Source organism: Borostomias antarcticus (assembly GCF_949987555.1).
Source record: "Borostomias antarcticus genome assembly, chromosome: 11".
Lineage (NCBI taxonomy): Eukaryota > Metazoa > Chordata > Actinopteri > Stomiiformes > Stomiidae > Borostomias > Borostomias antarcticus.
This window is the reverse complement of record NC_140244.1, coordinates 1,613,073-1,637,628: the sequence shown is the minus strand read 5'-3', so window position 1 is coordinate 1,637,628 and position 24,556 is coordinate 1,613,073. Positions and strand designations below refer to the sequence as shown.

Sequence of the window (24,556 nt, the reverse complement as noted above, 5' to 3'; positions counted from 1 at the left end):
CTCTCTGAATGTCCAAAACGGTTGCACACTGTCAGACACAGCAGACCTATCCTTAGGCCAACCGTGCATTGTCATGTTCTTTAGTTCCTGCAGTAGTGGGTCTTGTGCAGTTGCATTTCTGAACATCTCCCGCTTTCCCTCTGATATGGGCAACTGTGGCGTGATCCAGTTCACCTGCAGCTCCTCTTCCAGAAGATCCTCTTTCTGCTCAGGTAGATAAGCCCGGCTCAATGCATCTGCAATGTGAAGCTCCTTTCCTGGCTTGTATGACACTGCAACGTTGTACTTTTGAAGCCGCAGCAGCATTCTCTGCAGCCTCATGGGAGCCTGATGCAGTGGCTTCTTGAAAATGCTTTCTAGTGGCTTGTGATCGCTTTCGACCTGGACCTCTCTGCCATATAGATATTGATGGAATTTCTCGCATCCGTACACTATGGCTAGCAGCTCTTTTTCTATCTGAGCATAACCGCGTTGACAATCTGTGAGCGCCCTTGAGCCGTATGCCACAGGTTGTTCATCCTGCAGTATCACAGCCCCGATGCCCTCCGAGCTGGCATCCACTGACAGCTTCACAGCCTTGTTTACATCCTAGTATCTCAGAGTGGGAGCTCCTGTGATCAGCGGCTGCAGCTTTTCAAAGCTCTCACGTTGAGGCTCCTCCCAGTGCCATTCTGTTTTTCCCTGCAACAGCGTCCTGAGAGGTGCAGAGATTTCAGACAGATTAGGAATGAATTTTGCTAGATATTGAATCATTCCCATGAACCTCATTAATGCTGGCTTGTCAGCTGGTGGGGGTATTTGGACAATGGCTCTTATCTTCTCAACATCAGGCTTTAGCCCATCTGCGCTGAGTGTATGGCCAATGTACTTGACTTCCGTCATCCTGAACTTGCACTCGCTTTTATTGAACCTCAAGCCGTTCTCATCCGCTCTTTGCAGCAGCTTCATCAGTCTCTGATCGTGTTGCTCTCAAGTGTCCCCCCACACCAGCAGATCATCGATGATGTTGACTACACCGTCCAACCCCTCGACCATCTGGGCCACAGCTCTCTGGAAGACCTCGCTCGCAGACGAGATGCCAAAGGGAAGCCTCTTGAAACGGTACCTTCCAACGGGTGTGTTAAATGTGCACAGCTTGGAGCTCTCTTCATCCAGTTTTATTTTATAGAATCCCTGGTTTGCATCTAGCACAGAGAAATATTTTGCATTTGGCATGCGTGACACCACTTCCTCCACTATGAGGAGTGGATAGTGCTCTCTTCTTATTGCTGTGTTCAGATCTTTAGGATCCATACAAATTCTTATCTTCTTGGGCGTGACTACTGTCACCATGCTGTTCACCCAGTGTGTAGGCTCAGATTGCCTTGTGATCACATCTGACTGCTCCATTTTGTGAAGCTGTTCAATAACTCTTTCCCTCAGAGCAACTGGGATCTTCCTAGGAGCATGTATCACTGGCCTTATTTCAGGGTCTAGCTTAATGCTGTGCTCACCTGGTAAGCAGCCAAGTCCAGAGAAGAGATGTTCATAGCCTATCAGCATTTTGTCTTCTTTCTCCATGCTATACAGCCTTTTCACCATTTTCAGCTTTGTGCTGGTTTCTCTTCCTAGGATCGCTGGAGCATCTTTCTCTATAATCTCAAAGTCAATCTCATGTCTTTGACCCTTGTACAGACATGTGATTGATGTTTTGCCCAAGGGCTCCATCTTGTGGCCTGAATATGCCACCAACTTGCAGCTGGATGCATGCAGCTTGCCGCTGACATCTAACGTGTGAAACGTTTTGGCTGACATGACGTTACAGTCAGCTCCAGTGTCAATTCGAAATGTGACCTTTTTCTGGTTTATTAACAGCTCTTCAGACCACCTGTCTTGGTCACTTGCATTTTCAACTGCTCCAATGCGTCTCATCTCATTACATTACATTACAGTCATTTAGCAGACGCTTTTATCCAAAGCGACTAACAATAATTGCATTTAACGTAGGAAGAGCCAATGTAGCCTACTACTACTTGCCAGAACTCACAAGTGCATCTTCTTTCTAAAACAAGTGACTAAGAGCAATGTAATGTAATGTAATGTCTCATCTCTATTGTTCCCATGAACATTTCCTCCGCCTCACTGCTGTCACTGTCCTGAGTCTGTTCCACAACATGCAGTTTCTTATTTTGGGGTTGACTGTTTGCACGACACATTCTTGCAAAGTGATTTCTCTTATCACATTTCCTGCACGTCTGTCCATAGGCTGGGCACTTTCCTTGTTCATGCTTGTAGCCACATCGGTCACAGTCAACTGTATTTTCACTACTCATTGGGCTTTCTTTTGTTAAGCTACCACCTTTTTTGTATGCCCTTGCTGTGCTAACTTTGTGCACTTCAACCTCATCATGTAACGCTTTCATCTGGGTGAATGTTATTTCACTGGCACGGCACACATCAAGAGCTTTATCTAACGTGAGATCAGCCTCTCTGAGCAATCTGGCTCTTACTTGATCGTCACGTATCCCACAGACAATTCTGTCACGTATCAGTGAGATGCATAGGTCGCCAAATTCACAGTCTTTCGCTTTATTTTTCAGGTCCGTGACATAGGCATCTATCGTTTCTGACGGACCTTGCGAACGGCTGAAAAACATGTGCCTAATGTATGGCAGGTTCCTCCGAGGTTCACAGTATTCTTTGAACTTTCGTTTCAAAACAGCAATCTTGTTCCTCTCCGCCTCCGTGAAGACAAACGTGTTACTCACTTTAATGGCTTCGTCTCCCGCCACATGCAGAAATGTACAAAACTCCAACATTAGCTACTGTAGCTTACTAGTTACTGCAGGTCCACACAGAACGTTTTCCACTTTTAATTTGGTTAGAATGGCAATATAGCTGGTATTATCTGATATTGTTAGCTAGCGATGGTTGCTTGGGAACAGATAGCATTTATCACAGCTCGCTAACTTTAGCTTGCTAACTGTAGAGTCACTCAAAATATCCCAAACATCTTATTTAACGCCCACCTATCATGTCTTTTCGTTAACATTTGTTTTCTCAGCATCGGATGAGGATCAACAAGTGGTATTTGTTCCTGGTGAGAGAGATTAACCTCTATGACCTCTCAACTTCTGCGCATGCTCTTACCCATCAACAGCCCTCAGTAGTATCCACTGTCCTCTTCATTTCCATGTCATCTCCCTCACAGGTATAAGCAGAGAGAGAAGTCTTCGGACAGCGTTCAAGCCAGGGTCTGGCAGCACCGGCAGCGAGCGGAAGCTGAGGATGAGAGCTCCCTGTGGCAGTGAAAGCAGAAGTGAATCCTCCGCCAGCAAGTCTAGTAAAAAACGAGGACAGCTTCCGAATCTGTCCTTAGTGGAGCGTCCCAAGGGAACAGGGGTGATCCAGTCCACACTTCCCCCCCCCACGGGGGTCCGTAGTCCCCTCGCCACTCCACTGGTAAATCAGTAGCAGCATCTTTTTTTTCTAAAGAGAAGGAACTAGTAGTGTTTCATGAATACAGTACACTTACCATGCACAAATTCCCTATTGTATCAATGTACATGTCAGAGAAGGAGAACAAAGACTAGCGATATAGTCTCTCCTTCTTTTGTACTAACGAAAGTGCAAAAATGTGGGATGCGTGAAAGAAACATAAGTAGGTAGGTAGGTGTAGTGATATAGTCTTTGCACTTAGCAGCACAGAAATAAATATTCTCGCCATTGTTTATTGTTGAATTTCTCACATCAGACGTGAGGAATAATAATGTATTTTTACTCAGGCGATCACTGAGACAAGCCAAGCTAAGAGCAAGGCCTCACTGAAGGACCTCTGTTCCGAGGACAAGAGACGCATCTCCAACCTCATCCAAGAGCTGGCCAGGTAATCAGTCATCCAAACCATTAAATAGCAACATCTGTATGTGTGTGTGTGTGTTTGTAAGAGTTAGATATGTTACCATACCAACATACAGTGTATGTGTAACTTATAAATTAAGTGTGGATTTCAGACACCCTTTGGCGAGCTATACCATTCTTTACAATATTACAATATGCTGCAGTAACCTGACTGACTCTCCTCCTTGTCTTTTTTCAGAGTGAGTGAGGAGAAAGACGAGTCTGTCCAGAGGCGAAAGGATGAACAGGAGTCATTTGAACGCAAGATTCAACAGCTGGAGCGGTTTGTTGAACTTATTGTACAAGAGAGAGGAAGTATCCTTTTTTCAATGAACATTCATGGCTTTAAGCGAAGGCTCCATCGTATCATTGCAGTCATTAATATGAGCCCCTCAGGTAGGATGTCCTCTGGGCAAGGATGGCCCGATGAAATTCTAAGGTAATTCCACTGTTTAAGCTGCAGGGGGCAGCATTGACTTGGAAATAATATCATCCTCTTCAAACCTTTAATGCACTGAAAGATTGATCAGCTAGAGTTTGGTTCCATGTTGACCTTGATGTTAGTTTGGTCTGTTTCACGACTAACTTTAGATTTATTGATGAATCTCTGAAGTCAACCTATGGGAACTGCTTTTCCCATAGGAGGCTGGTGTGGGGTTTTATCTTGTATTTGGGATTTCTTTCATTGATCTAGAATCTGACTTAGGCTTGCACCTCCCTCCTGCTTATCCTTCCCTGCGAATGTCCTCAAGGGTGCATCACCAATTGGTTTCGATGGGTCGGTCAATACCAGGTCTGTTCTACAAACTAACCCAGCACTTCCGCTGTATTCTCTGCGGTAGCAGAGAATTTCCAGCCCTCCTACTAACACTTCTTAGCAGTTCCACAGGTCAAAGTGACGCATGGCCAGACGTCAATTCAGGGTGAAAAGCGCGTTTGAAATATGAAGAGTAATCGGCTGCTGGTAAATTGCACAATTGGCGCCGGCGCCAAAGAAAATTAGGAAAGCACAACTCAATTAAAGGCACTTTGGCTCGAAGACTTGGCATTTACACAAAACTTCTAAACCCCATTAAAAAGACATTTGAGAGGAGAACCCCCACTTTTGATGAAAAGAGCCGAGGGGGGGGGGGGTAATGTAGTCTTTAAAGCACACAGAGTTGTTAAAAAAACATTGGAATTGTTCAGGTTCCGGACGGTTCCCCCTTAAAGGTTAAGGAGAGACCAAAGGCAAACATACCAGAAGAGACTTGTAACGTCTAATTCCATTACAGCCAAGCTTATCTTATCTACCCGAGATCGAACGCTATCAGGGCCGAGTGTGTTTCTCCTCCCAGTCCCCGGCACGATGAGAAGGAAAAAGCTTCGGCTGACATTTGAGTGTCGGGAACCAATTCTGGAGCGCGATCTCTCACCTTTGGCAAAATGTAGGATTTTATAGGAGGTATGTCATTGGTATTCTGAGACAGCTTCCATTGTTAACTTGGTGCTGGACATTTTTGTATAAAGGACTCCACTAGTCTCAATGGGTGCCATAAGTAATGCCATTGCCTCGGTTGAAATTGGGTTTTGGTGAATCAAGGTTCTAAATATCCCAGGCTATTGACACTAAGAGGCTGTTTTTATTGTATTGTAAAAATTCAGCTACCTTCAAACTTGTTCTCCCTGGAACCATGGATGCAAAGGCTAGTTCCCCTAAAGGGATGTACTGTAAACGCTGTGTCCTGTCGTGTGCGGCTACACGTTTGAGACAGACATGGTAAACCCGTTTAGTATTCCAGTCCCTGTTGGTCTCGCGATACACAACGATCCTAGATCTCCGCCTACTAATATAGCTGAGCGAAGCGGTTAGACTGACTTGTGAGTCGAGTTGCAACCATTTATTTCTCCTCTCTCAAAACAGAAAAGTATGTTAAGGCAGTTATGTAAACTGTCTCACACACACACACACACACACACACACACACACACACACACACACACACACACACACACACACACACACTAACCATCCTCTCTGCACAAGCATATGCTCAGCGCTTGGTTTCAAACACACTCCCACGCAAGCCCCAATCTATTTGCCACAGTGGTGCAAAAGTGTGTGTGTGTGTGGGGGGGTTTAAAATATTTCCCCTCTTGAGCAAATCTGTTCCACCTTGAGGTGGATTTCACTATTTCATTTGAGCCCAGACCTGACAGGGGAGGGAATCATCTTGACAGCCCCCGTCTGAAGCCTCTCCAGAGCAAACCCTTGATTTCCTGTATTCCTGGACCCGGAGGGGAGGAGAGTGCTGTCAATTGCGCTTTGCTCAGCTGGTGTAAGGGGGGGTGGGAGGGGCTGATTGGCTCACGTTCAAGGCTCTGGAAAAAAGGCTTCTTTGCCGCGGCGGCCGCATGCACCGCCAAGAGAGAATCTGATCGGTCACGCTCCGTTCAGCCCAGATGACCTCGCGAGCGGCGCCGCGTCAGCCGGGTAACCTTAACGTGCGTTTACGCCATCCACGCCGCTTATAGTAGGATTCGGACAGCGGCGCGCGTAGACAATCCACCGGGGCGGTCGGTCGGTAGCTAGGAGCATCTCGGCGCCAACCGCGGCTTCGACGTCCGCTTAGGCCGCGATGAACAGCGTTAGTCGGAAACTCCTCGGGAATCAATCGGTCAAACCTTTTGTGTTTGCATTCGTGTCGAATGCTTCCATCGGGCAGTGCGGCGCCGTGCGCCTCGCAAGTGCCCCGGGCGTTCACTCACACCGGTGCTCATTACCTCCCATTGTATGTGCACTCGGGCTGTATCTGGTAGCATATAGCACGCGCTACACGCTGAATATAAACCACCGCCCAGCATGTCGTAAGCACATTCATTGTGATATCCTTGTGATAACCTTGGCTGCCCGCAGACTGGAGGGCTGAGTAAAGTTTCCCCCGCCATTTCCCACCCCCTGTTTATGAAAGGAGACGCGGCGTGTTTTGCGGGCCACTCCACCCCGATACAAAGTACCCCCCTCTGCCCCGTTCCAAAGTACCCCCCTCTGCCCCGTTCCATTCCCACAGCTCGATTGAAGCGCGCCGACGGCGGAAGTTTCCTTACGCGGCGTTCCCCGACGACGGTCGGGTCCGATACGACTCCACTTCGGAGCTTTCATTTGCTCTTAAATCTGGAGACTTTTTAAAGGTGATATCCTGTGAGAAACTCATCAGCCAGAGGTATGGCTGGCCAATAAAAGGATATGGTCTAGATCGGGCCGGTTTACGGCGTCGGTAGGGGTGGGAGTGTGTGTGTATACCCATCTGAAGGTGCGTTTGTATGGGTGTGTGTGTGCATTTGTTCGTGTGTGTGTGTGAAAAGTCCGGGACCTTTGGTTTGTGGGGATGCAAGTGCTCTTATTTGAACTAAATGTGTGTGTGGTGTTTCTCTAATGAAAAGTAGAGTTGTTGGTTGGATGCTGGAATGGGAATGTGTACATAACTGTGTGTGGGGGCGGTGTAGTATCTAATTTGAGTTTCTAGCTGGTGTTTGTGTGTGTGTGTGTGTGTTTGTTTGCTTGCTGCTGCCACAGTCATTAGCGGGCCCCTGAGGCGCGGCACTGGTTCCGGTCCAGATGAGTGGTGTCCTGCCCGTCCCGGCGCAGGTGCCAGCGCCTGGCACCACGCCTGGCACGACGCTGCCCAGCTCAGCTCGGCTCCGCTCGACCCAGATGGAGGAGTCTGGAAAGCTATTCCCCCCACCAAGAACAACTTTTACAGCGCTGGCCTCTGTCCACACGCCGGGTTTTTAAACTTTCTTGTTTTTCTGGTGTCGTTTGGGTTGCGAAGGGTGATGCTTGAATTTACAGATAGTGAATTTGCATTGCGTGCTCATCATTTTATTACCCAGTAGAGACTCGGTCTACAAGACGAAGGGAAGTTCTGCAAGAGAAGCAAATTCTCCAAGTGTCTGTTCGTAGACAAGGGGTGCTGTCTCAACAGTAGCACTCTAGTTTATCCAAAATAGCCTCCATTCCTGTTAAATGTCGTCTCCCATTTTCAGCCATATTTCAAATATGTTTTATAATATGTCAATCTGAACTTCTGAACTCTGTTCTAGTTCAAGCACAGTCTCTCTATTGATGAAGCTACATGGCTTAATCAACCAAACTTGCGTCATGTAGCTAGCATAACTTCACTCTAACGCTACTGTACCTGGAGGAAGACAAAAAATAAGCTATTTTACTCCTAGAAACGGGTAATGGAGATCTTCCTATGTTCTATTTTTTTTCAGGTCATACAGTAACTATTCCCGAGGTGTGCTATCCTATTTGTCTGTCATTTTCTGTGGAGTCCCGACCTTTGCCCTTTGGCCCTTAACCCCTGACCCCAGGCCTGCAGCAGCAGTACAGGGAGTGTCAGGAGCTCCTGGGCCTCCACCAGCAGTACCTCTCCCTGCAGCAGGAGAAACTCAACCAGTCCATCGCCCAGCTCACCGACGCCCGCTCCCACAACAAGGTGAGGGAGGTGTGTGTGTGTGTGTGTGTGCGTGTGTGCGTGCCTGAGGCATAGGGAGATGGAGGCGGGTGTGTTTGTGGGGGACAGGAGAGCGCACGTGTGTGTGTGTGTGTGTGTGTGTGTGAGAGTGCATTTCAGAGCGAGTAAGCATGTGTGTCATCCTCCCCAGTGAGCCATCTCCAAACGCCAGCGCAGTTCACCATCCATCACAATACACTCCCTGCTGACGCACACACACACACACACACACACACACACACACACACACACACACACACCTTAATCTGTAATATACTGCATTTTTCCAAAGAGGACCCCTATATAGACTAAACAAAATCTATCAAATCTCACAGTAGGCTAACTCAAACCGTACACATAACACAACCGGTTGCATTTCTCAAGGTAACCATTTAGATTCAAGAAACGCCATCTCCATCCCCCATCCCCCTACACACAGACACACACACACACACACACACGCCCGCACGCGCAGTCGAAGGATAGATCACTTCGTCATCCTCAGTGTCCTACAGTGGCGATGAGTAATGAGTGTTTGTGTGCTCCGCGACCTCCAACGAATTAGTCAGTCTGTCTTCCCTTTTGTCTGGCGGAATGGGCTCTTCCTTTACTTTACCTTAAATGTTTATCTCCCGCTCCGGTGACCTTGGCCTCCCTGTTCATCGCGCCTTTCGGAGACGCTCTCCGTCTTCCCACGGTGGTCCTCTCGCTGTCCCCGTCTGTCCTCATTACTGGAAGTGAGAGGACGTCCCTGGACTTCGTCCTGACGTGTCATCAGAGACTTATTGGAATCTTAATAGGATTTTGCTTAGGCTTTACATCAAGCATCACCCAGTAGCGTGAATACATTATACGATATGATTGGCCTATATTGTAGTGGGGGTCTACTGTAAGTGCACGTGCATTTAATACTGTACATGTGGTCTGCATGACTGTAGAATAATGAGTCGGTTCACTTTGGACGTGTTATTTGACAGATTGGATCGGCTTGTCTTCACACAGGTGGCTAGTGGAGAGGAGAGCTCCACAAGACCCGCCACTAGGGGCGCCAGCGGCCCGGCCAGAGAGCCAATTGGAGAAGCTGGGTTGTTCAGCGGCTCCGCCTCTCTCTCCGATCACTACCACTCGGCTGCGCCCCCTTCCCCCGACTCCTCCTCTTCCTCCGGCCAGCGCGAGCTCACCCCCGCCGCCCAGGGGCCGGTCAAGCGGCGAGGAGGGCGGAGTGAACCCCGCCCCGCACCCCACCACCACCACCATCATCGCCGTGAGCCCCTGACCAACGGCTACAGCGCGGCGCCCCAACGGACCGACAGCGCTCCTCTCCCGGCCCGGGAAAAACCCGGCGGGAACACGGACCGGCACGGCGCCGGCTCTCCCGGGACCGGGACCGACCCGGAGGCAGCGCGGGCCCTCACGGCCCCCCAGCTCGGCCCGGAGGACTGGGAGGAGAAGAGGCACCGGCTCCTGCTCCAGAAGATGCAGCTGGAGGTGGAGAGGGAGAGGCTCCAAGCCCGGCTGGCCCAGCAGGAAGAAAGGCTGGTCCGACAGAACCAGCAGCTACGCCGGTCCCGCCGCGAATACAGCAGGTAGCTCGGCCGCCGCCACCAAACCCCGCAAACATACGACGACAACAACAACAACATCCCAAAATCTTTTCAAACACCCCGAGCCTTTGTTTTCGCTCTGCCAGCATGGATGTCGGGTTTTGAATTTTTCCGGACTATTCCGTTTCATTGTGCCAGGCAAGCTCAGTCAAGCAAAGCAACTAATATTGACAATATTACTGCGGCGATAGTGATTTACTATAACATTTTAAAGCATTTTATTTTGATTCATTTGACAGCGATCATTTATTTACCGCGGTACAGGAAACATTGGCTCCCCTCCTACGGCCTTATTGGATTCCGACTGCTACCGTTATCAGCGCAGCTTTCATGACTCAGGCTTTCTGCTCTCCCTCTCGAAAGGTTTCAGCAAGCTACCGCGGCGGAGCTCGGCCACGCCGTTTCCAGAGATGGGATTGACCCCGGACACGACCCCCTACCGGACGGCCCCTCAGCACCCAGGTCAGAGGGAGAAACGGGCACACAGGCCGCCGTGCCTCACACACACACACACACACACCCTCCATCCATCATTCCATTTCGTTTCTGTGGCGTTGAGCGTTTTGTGTTTTGCAGCGTGTCGAGAAACGGCGCCGAGCCCTCGGGCGGCGCGGATCGGCTTGCGTGTGAGGCGGCGCCGCGCCTCGACGCCTCGACGCCCCTCCCCCTGCCGAACGGCGTGTATGATCACGGTGAGCTTCACGAGCAGGTTTCCCAGATAGCAAGCGGATCTGGGCCATATACAGGCCAGATCTGGCCCTTGTGGTTTAGTTCCGGCCCATATATGGCCCAGAATTATTACACATCCGCTTGCTATCTGGGTTATTCCAACCCCGTTGATACGATTCAGGTCTTGTTATTTTTCAACTGTAATCTAAATGCAGTCTCTGTCCCAGCAGAAAGTCCTGTTGCGTCCCGGAGGGACATGGCGACCTCTCCTGTGGTCTCCCAGAGCTGCCGTAAGGCCGGTCCAGTGCCAGCGATCCCCTTTGCCGCGCCCAGGACCCCCCAGGCAGGGTAAGCCAAGAGTATCACCCCACATTTGGTCCTAAAAATCATTTGTTCATAGGCTTTTCTGTCCTACGCCCAAGACGGGAAATGTGTACTGTATGTATCTTAAACATCCCTGAAATGATTGGCGTTTAAACGTTAGAGAAGTGCAGCCCCCACAAAATCTTCCCACCTAGGCCTCAATAAAGAATTAACAAGCTTTATCCGTTATTAATAAACACGGAACCTCTTTCAAATGTAATGATGTTATCTGTTCAACAGCGCATAGAAATAATTACATATACTTAGGAAGGAGCAACACGGCTCACTTCATAGTACATGCCCTGTAGCCTAATTACAATTACTAATCCACAAACATACAAACAATCATTGTTTATAAACAGACTGGTCAAATAAAGATGGATGAATAGCAACCAACAAAGCAGTTTTTGGCAGGCGGGAGGGAGGGAGGGATGGAGGAGGGAGGGATGAGGGCGGGAGAGGGAGGGATAAGCTAAGCTCTGGTTGCCGGGCTAGGCTAGCTAGCGCCACGGCGGCGGCGGCGGCCTGTCAGGAGCCAAGCTGTGTTCTATTAGCTGGCCTGGCGGGGTCCCGACGGCAGGTGGAATTGACTTCTGCTCAGGCGACGCAGAGGAGGATGCACGTAGTCTCTCTCTCTCTCTCTCTCTTCTCAATCTCTCTTCTCACTCTTTCTTCCTCTTCTCCTGGCGCTCTCTTCTCTACTCTTTCAATTTTTCGTTCTCTCTCTCTCTCTCTCGCTCAGTGCATCAGTAATGAGAAAGAGAGAGATGGCGGGAGAGAGGGAAGGAGGGAGAGAGGGGGGTGGGGTGGGAGAGCTAGAGAATGAGCCAGAGAGAGGGAAGGAGAGAGAGAGGAGGGTGGATGGGAGTGAGAGAGCTAGAGAATGAGCAGGAGAGAGGGGGGGAGTGAGAGAGCTAGAGAATGAGCAGGAGAGAGGGAAGGAGGGAGAGAGGGGGGAGTGAGAGAGCTAGAGAATGAGCAGGAGAGAGGGAAGGAGGGAGAGAGGGGGGGAGTGAGAGAGCTAGAGAATGAGCAGGAGAGAGGGAAGGAGGGAGAGAGGGGGGAGTGAGAGAGCTAGAGAATGAGCAGGAGAGAGGGGGGGAGTGAGAGAGCTAGAGAATGAGCAGGAGAGAGGGAAGGAGGGAGAGAGGGGGGAGTGAGAGAGCTAGAGAATGAGCAGGAGAGAGGGGGGGAGTGAGAGAGCTAGAGAATGAGCAGGAGAGAGGGAAGGAGGGAGAGAGGGGGGGAGTGAGAGAGCTAGAGAATGAGCAGGAGAGAGGGGGGGAGTGAGAGAGCTAGAGAATGAGCAGGAGAGAGGGAAGGAGGGAGAGAGGGGGGGAGTGAGAGAGCTAGAGAATGAGCAGGAGAGAGGGGGGAGGGAGAGAGGGGGGGAGTGAGAGAGCTAGAGAATGAGCAGGAGAAAGGGAAGGAGGGAGAAAGGGGGGGAGTGAGAGAGCTAGAGAATGAGCAGGAGAGAGGGGGGGAGTGAGAGAGCTAGAGAATGAGCAGGAGAGGGGGGGAGTGAGAGAGCTAGAGAATGAGCAGGAGAGAGGGAAGGAGGGAGAGAGTGAGTGAGAGAGCTAGAGAATGAGCAGGAGAGAGGGAAGGAGGGAGAGAGCTAGAGAATGAGCAGGAGAGAGGGAAGGAGGGAGAGAGGGGGGGAGTGAGAGAGCTAGAGAATGAGCAGGAGAGAGGGAAGGAGAGAGAGAGGAGGGTGGGTGGGAGTGAGAGAGCTAGAGAATGAGCAGGAGAGAGGGAAGGAGAGAGAGAGGAGGGTGGGTGGGAGTGAGAGAGCTAGAGAATGAGCAGGAGAAAGGGAAGGAGGGAGAGAGGGGGGGAGTGAGAGAGCTAGAGAATGAGCAGGAGAGAGGGAAGGAGGGAGAGAGGGGGGGAGTGAGAGAGCTAGAGAATGAGCAGGAGAAAGGGAAGGAGGGAGAGAGGGGGGGAGTGAGAGAGCTAGAGAATGAGCAGGAGAGAGGGAAGGAGGGAGAGAGGGGGGGAGTGAGAGAGCTAGAGAATGAGCAGGAGAGAGGGGGGGAGTGAGAGAGCTAGAGAATGAGCAGGAGAGGGGGGGAGTGAGAGAGCTAGAGAATGAGCAGGAGAGAGGGAAGGAGGGAGAGAGTGAGTGAGAGAGCTAGAGAATGAGCAGGAGAGAGGGAAGGAGGGAGAGAGCTAGAGAATGAGCAGGAGAGAGGGAAGGAGGGAGAGAGGGGGGGAGTGAGAGAGCTAGAGAATGAGCAGGAGAGAGGGAAGGAGGGAGAGAGGGGGGGAGTGAGAGAGCTAGAGAATGAGCAGGAGAGAGGGAAGGAGGGAGAGAGAGGGATGAATCACTAACCGCTAGTGTGAGGCACTCCAAGAAGAGGGAAGGAAATTCATTACTGCTTTTCTTTTCCCTTTATGTGGAAAGGTGTTTTAACGTGACAGTGTGTCGCCTTCCTGTGTGTGTGTGTGTGTGTGTGTGTGTGTGTGTCTTAGTTTAGAATAAAAATGAAAAATGCCAGTTATTAGCAAGTAATTTGTAAAAGGGTGGACATGGCTGCCTAGCATAGAATTAACTTTCTAATATTTTACTGATGGCAAGTTTTATTTTTTTCCTTGCGAAATATTGACTTACTTTGCATGTGTTGCTGTCAAATTACCTCCTCACCTTTTGTGTCCAATACACAAAATGAAATAGCCTTGTGCAGCCAACGTGAAGCCAGCTTGCTTTGATCCTGGACAGTGTTCAGTATTTCTTAAAAATTGCAATACACTGCCAAATGTTCAGTCTGTAAGGCCAAACACATTGCTATTAAATCCACCATGGGACTGGAGTTTAAAAACCCTATAAAACAATTATTTTGTACCTCCAAAGCATATTTGTATGTTGGCTTCACAAAGCGCTTTACTACTGCACCAACTGTGAACAAGTGTAATATTCAGGTGCAATCTTAGAGGATTTACATATCTTATCGATTTAATAGGACATTCTGTTCAAGACTGTCTGTCTTGTCTGTTTGAAACCAGCAATCTGTAAGTGAATCCATCAATTATGAATTAATTTCTTAAAATATATATTTTTGGATAACAGCCAACAGCCAACCTTGGTCAGTCACACTCAACTTCTCCAGAGGAGTCCGTAATGAAAGATAAATCATTCTATTTTAGATTATTCACCTACTGTAAATCTGAGTGAAAATATATACAGTCCATGAAAGCTGTTTTTCATTGATCCAAATCTCTTTCTGTGTGGCTAAGACTAAACTCACTCTTTTAATGAGGTTGGGGGAAAAAAGAGAGAGAGATCTGCTTGTGCCCTCCCCACAACACACCATTATCATCCAGGCAGCCTCGCTGAGAGAGACTCCCTGAGAGAGACTCTCTACGCCTGCAGCCCACTACTCTCACCTGGGCTCTAATCCACGCCAGGCCAAACCCCAGCACACAGTGCTGCTTAGGATAACAAGCTCGCTAGAATGTTATGTTATGCATGGACGATAAATATTTAATTGTCCATCGTGTAGGGAGCAGCCGCTTGCATAATGCAGACGCTGTTTGGAGATTTCTTTTGTAGAGTTTCAACGAAGCATGTCATTTTAAGGGTTTTTTGTTTTTGGAGACCTGGTGTAGGGAGGGGCCTACCTTTACAGCAGCTTGTCATTAAGTCCTGTAATGTTTGCTAATTACTAGGGATGCTAACGGCCAACCGGTAAACCGATAATGTTAAATAAGAAAAAGACAATTTCAAATCAACAACACTGGAGGTTTGATTTTTCTCTGTAAAGCGCATTGTGTTGCCTCTGTGTGTGAAATGCGCTATACAAATAAAGCTTTGATTGATTGATTGATTTGACCGGATTTCATTCATGTCGTTAGAAAAGTCTGATTTTAAGCACATGAGTGCGCAGTACGCACTATCCCCTTCGGACATGAATCCTGGAGTGCTGGAAAGTCAGCTGCACACTATCCCAGAGACGGGCAGCTTTGGCCAGAGGCTAATTGTGCATACCTCGGACATCAACGCTCCCTCGAAACCGGTGGCCTGTTCTCATCCGCCAGTCAGGCAGTCAGCAGACTGTGCAGGCTTACAAGACCCACTGACCCGTGAGTACAGACTGTAGACTCACAAGACTCGCTGACCCATGAATACAGATCTCTCGCAGAGAAAATGTGTAGCGGCTCTTGGATTAGGCCATGTAACCCTGTATTAAGTGGCACAGTTTAGAATTAAATGCAGGCTTAATACAGTAATTCTAGGCCTACAATGGTCAGTGATTTTCTATAATAAACCACCTCTTGTTGAGCAGCCGAGGCTATGTCCTTTCATGGTGACTGGCTTCAATGCCAGGCTGGTGATGTTCATTTCGTCCTCAGACTGTGCGCCGGACGCGTAGGTCCTGCGCGGACATCCCCGCGCCTCCCATTGCCTTCTACCCAATTAGAGCACCAAGCCAAGTTCCGCAAGCGGACAATAGAAGTAATATTAAAACCCCTGCTCACCCGGAGCTGTCCACGAAACCCGTCTGTTTGGGAGTGCGTATAACCGAGGCTTTGGGCTGTGAATTCCTGATTGCTCATTAGAGTGTACTGCAACCTTGCTGGCTAGCGACCTGACTATTAATATAATTTAATATATAATGTGCAGTCCTCCCCCCGTTTTTACAGGGCAGTGGGGATCCAACAAGCTTTAGCAAATTCCTTTTGTCAAAATTTTTTACATGCAGAGAATTGTTTTTTTTTCATTGGGATATGTGATGTCCTTGTTTTTCTAAACAGTTAAGGATTAATAACCAATTAATGAGGGTCTGTTATCGGCCATGAGAATTTGCCAAAATGTGCATCCCTAGTATCAACCCCCTGGTCTTTGAGGACAATATTACCAAAATACTTTAATAACACATCAACGTGAACACACAAGGAAACGGCATTGTAAAGTCTATTGGCATTTTAATGTGTAGTGGGTGATCATATTGTAATCTGATAGTGCTAAACCCCATGAAAGCACAGGTGTAAACGCACGTTTTGAAGACGGATTGTGATCTGATCAGCCAAACCACCTCCAGCGGTGATCAGGGATGTATTGTGAGCACATTGAACACAAGTGTAAACGCAAATACAGCGATGTTAAACCCATGTGGCGTTCCAGTGTTTCAGCTAGATGGAGCAATCGGATCTCAATCGGATCTCACTGAGACGTATTAATACCAGGTGTAAATGTAATGAGGTAAAATCATATCTAGATACAATCTGGGTACGAAACACATTTTAATGCCAGGTGTAAATGGGGTCTTAACCGCCGCTACTCTCCGTTCTGGAGTGCCAACCAGCCCCTCCTCCACCAGTCCGCCCTCCGCTCGGCAAATCCGATCACTCCGCCCTCCTGCTCCTGCCCGCCTACAGGCAGAAGCTAAAACAAACAGCCCCCATCACGAGGACATGCCTGACCAATCAGACGATGCTTTGCAGGCCAGTATGAGCAAAAGTGGATGTTCCAGGAGTCGTCGAACGATGAAGTCAACGAATCCACGGAAGCTGCTATAGGACCGAAATGCTTCAAGGACATTATCCCCACTTAAACAGTCGGTATGTTTTCCGAGCAGGAAACCCTGGATCAGCAGCTCCGTTCGGGTCGCTCTCAAGGCACCAGACACCGCCTTCGCATCCGGGAGTGAAAATAGCCTGGTATGATCTCCATAGAGCGATTAGAGAAGCCAAATGGGATTACAGGGAGAAGATTGAGAATCAGCTAAATCGAAATAATCCATGCAGCCTGTGGCAGGAAGTACACGCTATCTCAGACTTCAAAAGCAGACCCAGCTGTGTAGCTAATGCTGAAGCCTGCTACCCAAACAAACCGAGTAGCTTCTATGCTCGCTTCGAGGTGAGTAATGACTAACCTGCCGGTGAGAGCTCCTGCTCCTGGAGACACGACCGGCGCTCCAGTCCTCACCGAAACCCGGGTGCGCTGAGGGGTTCATGCGCGTCAACCTAGAGATGTAACGGTGTGAAAAATTCATATCACGATTATAGTGGCCAAAATTATCACGGTTATCACTATTATCGCGGTATTGTAAAATGTGCTGAACATTTTCTAAATCTACTGATAGACACACTGAAATCATTTCACCGAGTTTTATATTGAAAACCACAAATAAAATTAGCAGCGCTATAGACTTTTTTTTTTGCATAAACTTTAAAATAGTGTGCCTTGGAGACCGCTGCTAACTTTGGTTGATGCTGGACAGTATTTACAGTGAGTTTTTCAAAACGCGGAAATCGAACACGGTTTTATTGATCATTTTATCACAATAAATTTAATCGAAATTTATCACGGTTTATCGTTAAACCCGTTATCGTTAGATCCCTACGTCAACCCCAGCAGAGCGGTGGGCCCAGGCAGTGTCCCAGTAGGGCTGGGTTAAAAAAAATAGATTAATCGATTCTGAATCATTCATGAATCCCAAAATCGATTGTTTATTTAATGAATGAATGAAGGAATGAATAGATCATTAATTCATTCAGTGATTCATTTATTCATTCATTTTTGGAAATCAGTATCGATACCCAGCCCTAGTATTGATGTGTTGCATAACTTGGCAGTCATGTAATTAAGGTTACTGCAAAAAAAAAAAGAAAAAAAAGTTTTTAGTAACACTAACCGAATCGATATTGAATCGAATCGTGATAATCCATTCTGAACCTTGTGAATCAGAATCGAATCGATACCCAGCCCTATGTCCCAGGATGCGTCATCAAAGTGTGCGCCGCGCCGCTGCCCGGTGCGTTCACGGACATATTCAACCTCTCCCTCTCCACTGGAATAGTCCGCTGTATGCTTTCAAGTCATCCATCATTGTCCCGGTGCCAAAGAAAAAACAAGGCAACAGCCTCACTCCTATAGTGAGCAAATGCTTCGAGAGGCTCGTTAAGACCACATCTGCAGCGTGTTACCACCCACCCTAGATCGCTACCAATTGGGCGCCCCCCAGGGCTGCGTTCTGAGCCCTCTCCTTTACTCCCTGTACACCCAGACTGCGTAGCCATTCACAGCTCCACCAGGGTGATCAAGTTCGCCGATGGCACAAAGGTAATAGGCCTGATTACCGACAACAATGACACAGCCTAGAGAAGAAAGGTCAACAGCCTTGCAATGGTGTCAGGAGAACAACCTCTCTCTCACCATCAACAAGACCAAGGAGCTGATCGTGAACTACAGGAAAAGAGGGGAGAGGCTGGACCCCATCTCCATCAGTGGGTCCACTGTGGAGAGTCAGCACCTTCAAGTTCTTCGGTGTCCATATCACCGAGGACCTAAACTGGGACGTGCACACCGACCCATGTGGCGAAAAAGGCACAACAACGCCTCTTCCACCTCAGAAGGCTAAATAAGTTTGGCAAGGGGCCCAAAATCCTACGGGCCCCTTACAGAGGCCCAACTGAGAGCATCCTGACTGGGAACATCACAGCGTGGTATGGGAACAGCTCTGCCCTCAACCACAAACGCTCTGGCCAACTCATCAGTGGGTGTGAGCTCCCCTCCATCCAGTTGGAGTGCCAGCAGGATCATTAAAGACCCCAGTCACCTCAACCATGGCCCTGTTTCAGCTGCTGCCATCTGGCAAACGGTATCGCGGCCTCAAAGCCTGGACCTTTAGGCTCAGAGACAGTTTTTTCCCATCAGGCAACCAGACTCCTGAACAATGGACACGTAATGGCCTGTTGCCCGCATGTGTCACTCAAACACAGGCTCGCTCAGTCTGTACACAGCAATGCACATTTGCACCTTCATGCACTATACACTTTATGCACACTGTAGCCTTATATTACGTCGTATTGGACCGTTTTTATTACTATTATAGCTATTGCTTTTATTACTATGCTATATTATACTTCTTTACTGTTATTGTCTTGTGGTGTTATTATGTTGCTAAGAGATTGAGGAGCCATCCCCAAGAATTGTACCCCACTGTACATGCCCTCCCTGCACGGAACAATGAAGGAATATGAATGTGGAAGACCTCTGTAGGAAAGGACATTTTCTGCTATCCAAATTACTTTCTTACCCTTTTCAGTCAAGTTATCCTTGGGGGGGGGGGGGGCAAATGGCTTGATGTTCAAATTCCAGTTATTGCAGTAATGTGTAAGCGCATATCACAACACACAACAGTATTCAGTCTTGAGCTGCAGTAAAATGATGCTTCCTCTTACTTCTTACTGGCTAAACCTCCCCAATTCACTCAGCAACAACCACCCCCCATCCCCCTTAAACAACAATTAAGTCTGGACCCAGTGAATCCTAGGTTGGTAGTGCAAACTGGCAGACCAGCATTTGGGTTAAACACAAAATTAAACCCCTTGATCCCCCCCCCCCCCCCCCCCACGCTAAGATCCTGCGCTGGTTATCAATGAGAGAGTTACCCCTCCTGGCGCCGAAACGCCCCATGGCCTCTCTCTCTCGCCCGTCCCGCTCCCCGGCGCCACTCGCCTGCTATTGATTGGCCAGGAAATTGACATGCGCATCTGCCATTATAGGATTTTTATATTACTGTTTGGACTGCAAATGAAAGGGGGCAGTGGGGTGAGACGGTATCTTTAATGAAAGTAAAGGAGCTGAATAACGGGGAAAGTACGTTTTGGGGGGGGTTGGGGGAGTCGGGTGGGGGGGACGTGTGGGAGGTGGGATTGTGGGAGGGGGGATTGTACTTTGTGATTGGGGCATGGGTGCAGACTTGTCAGCTTTAAGTGAAAATAGCCGTTTTTAATCCAAAATAGGTCATTTGTTTGGCCGGTTTGAACCTCTGTTGGGGCGTGGCGGGGCACCGCGCTGCTAACGACCTTACTAGCGGGGACAGGATGTGGACACGTGAATTGTTGCAAACAGGTACACTCATTATAATTATGCTCGCGATGGAGAGAATCCTTGATTTGCACGCCAAAAGAATCTTTCGCGATCTGATTCATTTCAATATCATCGTCTTTCTTTTATGCAACAGTCTGCGGTGAAGTTATCACACTGGCTTAATACTAGAAGAAGAAGAAGAGGGAAGAAGAAGAAGAAGAAGAGGGAAGAGGGAAGAAGAAGAAGAAGAGGGAAGAAGAAGAAGAAGAGGGAAGAAGAAGAAGAAGAAGACGGAAGAAGAAGAGGGAAGAAGAGGGAAGAAGAAGAAAAGGGAAGAAGAAAAGGGAAGAAGAAGAGGAAAGAAGGAGAAGACGAACTTGTGTTGACAGTCTCATAGCTTCTCCATGTCCGCCATGACCCGGCCGCCATTGCAGTTAAGGATGGCAGTTCATCTCCCTGAGTATTTCGAAACCTTCGACAGAACCCAGAGAGGGAGGGCGATGGAGGTAGAGCTTGGATAAGGGATAGGGAATCAGACTTCTCTTTCTGACGGGATGTGTAAGATTCCGCCGTCTGAAGATCAACCATTGTACCTCGTCCACCATTGAATGTGTCTTTGGCAACTTTGCGCGCAAGTATCGGCATGAAGCAATTGAACAGATCCTTAAGGGCCTCCTTAAGTGATATTCATATCAGACAGCCATTTGGGACTTAACTTTATGAAAGGCAAGGAAACCATTGAGCCCTTTGTTATACTACTATAGCCCTCCAAAATCCATTAGCATTCTCCCTAGACCTTCCTCCGACTTTCTCCTTCTCCCCTTCCCCAGCGTTGATAGCCCCCAACTCCCCTCCTGCCCAAACTGTACCCCCCCCCCCCCCCCCCCTCCCTTGTTATAGATTGTGACCGCCGGTAAGTGATGCATTATTCATTACGACGATGTCGTCCGTTGATGGATGGCTGTTTGAGAGGCCTGTCCGTTAAATAAATCAACAAATAAAAATGCAAATTCTCACATTTCGAGAGAGGGAGCCTGGCCAAAGTCCCTTCCATACACCCTCTCCCTCCCTCCCTCCCTCCTCACAAAGCTGCATTCCCTGTCGTGCGCACACACACACACACACACACACACACACACACACACACACACACACACACACACACACACACACACACACACACACACACACACTCTCACCCTCACTCTTCTCTCCACTAACTGCTATTGACAGGCAGAAAGAGACCAAATGAAGAAGACAGATTTACTTACCTTGCTTCAATCTTTCTTTCCAGCAGGTATCATCCCTTCCATTTTCTCTCACCTCTTCGACACCCTCTCTCTCCCACACACTCAAACACATGCGCATACATTGATTTACGTAGGGAAAGTAGTTGTAATGCGGTGACTGTCAAAAAGACCTGTGACTTCACAGCTTTTGAGACAAACCCCTATATATTCATCTAATGCCCTGCTTTAAAAGGGTACAGACACAAGGTAATTCCTTATTGTTTTGGGAATTTGCGACAACAGCAGCAGCCTCACCCGCTTACAACGGCAGTACAGCGTACATCTGCAAAATGTAACTTGGTCCTGAAATCTCTTAGTATATCCTCAATCCTGAGGTGTAGGCACAGGGGAAAGCTAGTCATACACCGGTACTGTTAATCCACTGGAGCGATATCTTCACTTTACACGCAGGTGAGACTACGTTAAATGCAGACGATATCACTCCATTGGAGTAACAGGATTTTTGAACAGCTTGCTGATTTTGTGTGCATCATCCCATGACTATAAAGAGTGTACAGTGAGACATGTTTACCAGATGCCCACACCTTTTCCATAATAACCTGTTGAGGCTGCTGTGGTGGTACATTTCTCAAGCAGAACAAACTGGCCTACGAGGAGTGTGTACCTTACAGCAGGTATTAGTAATAAGTAATACGAATGTTTAAAGATTGAACCTCTATCAGTGTAAGTATAAAGGAATACAATGTTTACTGTGTATTTCATAAAAAAAATTCATATAGAAATGTATTTGGTAAACAAATACTCCAAAATAAGCGGATTGGCCGAACCAGCAGGATCTCACCACCCACACGCATGCAAACAAGCACCGATGCCAACGATCGGCTTTAACCCTCGGCGTCGCCCGCGCCGATCCAATGCAAATCGATGGCGCATAAAACGAGCCGCGAATTATATTAGCAACATCAGTGGAGCCATGCGTTAAAGAATTCATGTTCTGTATCTGGAATGCTCTTCGTCCAACTGTGTACACACTGAATAATTTATGACGCTAGCCGGCCAGACTGAAGGATTGAATCTCTATTAGCTTAATCTCACCTGATTTGCTTTATTTATTTCACAGAACATTTCTCTACCCTCATTTCTATTCTGGGAAAGAAAGCTCTTTGTCTCTTTGCCGTTGCACCTGTAACAAGCCATGCTTCTCTGCCCACACCAGTGGTTTTCCACTCATTAAGACCGCCGGAGCGTCAATTCAGCCGTAACGAGCAAAGAACATTTGGTTTGAGTTCGTATGGGCATGTCTTTTCATATTGCGTCTGTGCAGTGTGAACTCATTTTTAGGTGCATTGTACATTTGCATTAGAAATGCGATCATACTAGTGTTCTGTCGCCTTGTAGGTGTCTCGTCCTCTCACTCGGCTCATCTCTTGCCTTGTGTGGTTTGTAAAAAGTATGGAAATGATAAAAGGCTTGCTATTCAAATGGGTTCAATTCTGAATCCATGGAATCCAAGTTTCTTTGCAAAATGATGTGTAGTATGGGTGTTTTTACTGACTCGGCTATTTGGATCCTGTTCACGTTGGTCACGACTTGACGATCGGTTCATTTGAATCACGTTTTGCTCATTTGAGTCAGCGCATGCTGCTGTAAACGATGAACGAACGACTCATAGATCTGTTAATTCTGAATGATCGACTCAGATCTGTTGAGTCGTACTGTTCCCCTGCACTGAAAAGGGACTGGGTTGACAGATTTAGCGTTTAGCTCTAGTGCTGTAGTGGTCTCAGGACTACAGTAGATCCAGGTTGGTCTGGGTGAGATCAAAATCTCTAACTTTACCAAGATAACAGAAGTACAAGAACAGGAGTAGACCTTTGTAAGCTGAAAATTCAAGATGTCCTGAAGCAGCGCAGAATATGAAAACAGGTATTGCTCGAACGATGGCGGTAGCGATATTGTCCTCTATGTTATAAAATATCACACACCTATGACTAATCGATGGATTCTCTCCACGTTTGTGCCGTTAGGTTGGACTCGTCCCTGATGGAGCTGCTGGAGGTCTTCAGTCCCATCTCGGTGCCTGAACGGGGAAGATCCACCTGCCCCAAACGGGGCAAACCCTCCCTGCTCCAGCCCCCCCACAGAGTGGCTAGACCTGCCCGCCACGCCTTGCTCTCCCCCCCGCACGGACAAGACCTGGAGGAGAGCCAGATACTGGAGGAGATCTTCTTCATCTGTTGAAGGGAGTTGGGGGAGAGGAATCAGCATTACCCCCAAAGCCAAAATTGAAATAATTTCATGAATATTTATTTTATGGATAATCGGATACTTCGTTATTGATTGCAGGTTTACTAATGTCATTGTTTTTGGTTATATGTCATTCCATTGGATTATAACAGTTTGAATAGTTGGTTTCAAAGTATTCTATTGTTTCTTAAGTATCAATAAAGCCCACCCCCTCAACATGCTACAATTCATATCGGAACTCATCACATTCACCAAATTCTTCATGTTTTTGAAGTGTTCCTCCGACTACATAAGTCACAAACCACATTGATTGCAAGAATTGTTCGGAACAAAAGTACCTTAAAAACAACAAACGTGGCAGTAAATGAGAGGCTAGACACCAGTTTATTCTAGACTGTGCTTTATTATTGGGCTAAGCTGAGACGCATCATTCATTAAAATTACAAAAAGAGTCCAGGGGACCAGAGAATGGTGCAGTCTGGGAAAACCAGGGCGGGACCCTAAAGCGCACTAACCAATGAGAAGCCTACCTCATCAGACTAACCAATGAGAAGCCTACCTCATCAGACTAACCAATGAGAAGCCTACCTCATCAGACTAACCAATGAGAAGCCTACCTCATCAGAAACATGGCAAAGCTCTATAATGCAACATTCAACTCCCCACCCCCCTCATGTGCTGAAATTAGGAATATATTCCAGAATACTTTGAAACCATTTTCGAAGAAGTAGAATGTAATTCTCCTAAGACCTATCAGCTGGTAGGAATAAACCTTTGATAACAGCATTACAGAAATGATTGGAGTAACTGAATATTTGATGAATTAGTGCAGTTCTTTGTGGGAGTCATGCTCTTGATTGAACAGAACAGTTGAACAACATCAGAGCTCTGAGGAACATAAAACAGTTGGGAGACCTAAGATGGGAAAATAACGGCGCTTCAGAATAAAACTAAAAAAACGGAGAATGATGAATCTTTTATATGGCATTCAGGTGCGCTTTCACACGGTAAAAAGTTCTGCAACAGTAACCTTAAGCAAGAGGGGGGATATCCTCTTCTGTGCATATGGTACCCAAGAGAAGCAACCATATTCCTGGTTCACTAGCCCAGTCCCATACTGTGAGGTGTTTTCCAGACTTTTGATATTCAATATTGTACATATTGCAATATTGTGAGGAATAGTAAGTATTGTAAGGATTAGCAATAGCCAAGTTGCTTCCAAACTGT

General features: G+C 47.7%; 1 protein-coding gene across 1 annotated transcript in view; it reads left to right on the top strand.

Annotated features, from left to right (window-relative positions):
- kiaa1328 (KIAA1328 ortholog) overlaps positions 1–23,323 on the top strand; it is a gene marked incomplete at both ends in the record, with an annotated part of 25,593 nt that extends 2,270 nt beyond the window's left edge. Inside the window, 12 exons of the mRNA XM_084445703.1 lie at positions 170–212; positions 994–1,115; positions 3,044–3,079; positions 3,191–3,441; positions 3,765–3,865; positions 4,079–4,194; positions 8,236–8,360; positions 9,381–9,964; positions 10,346–10,444; positions 10,559–10,674; positions 10,882–10,999; positions 23,110–23,323. Coding sequence (XP_084301829.1) covers positions 170–212; positions 994–1,115; positions 3,044–3,079; positions 3,191–3,441; positions 3,765–3,865; positions 4,079–4,194; positions 8,236–8,360; positions 9,381–9,964; positions 10,346–10,444; positions 10,559–10,674; positions 10,882–10,999; positions 23,110–23,323 — 1,925 coding nt within the window. The remainder of the gene's footprint in view (positions 1–169; positions 213–993; positions 1,116–3,043; positions 3,080–3,190; positions 3,442–3,764; positions 3,866–4,078; positions 4,195–8,235; positions 8,361–9,380; positions 9,965–10,345; positions 10,445–10,558; positions 10,675–10,881; positions 11,000–23,109) is intronic.
- Positions 23,324–24,556: the final 1,233 nt, after the last annotated feature.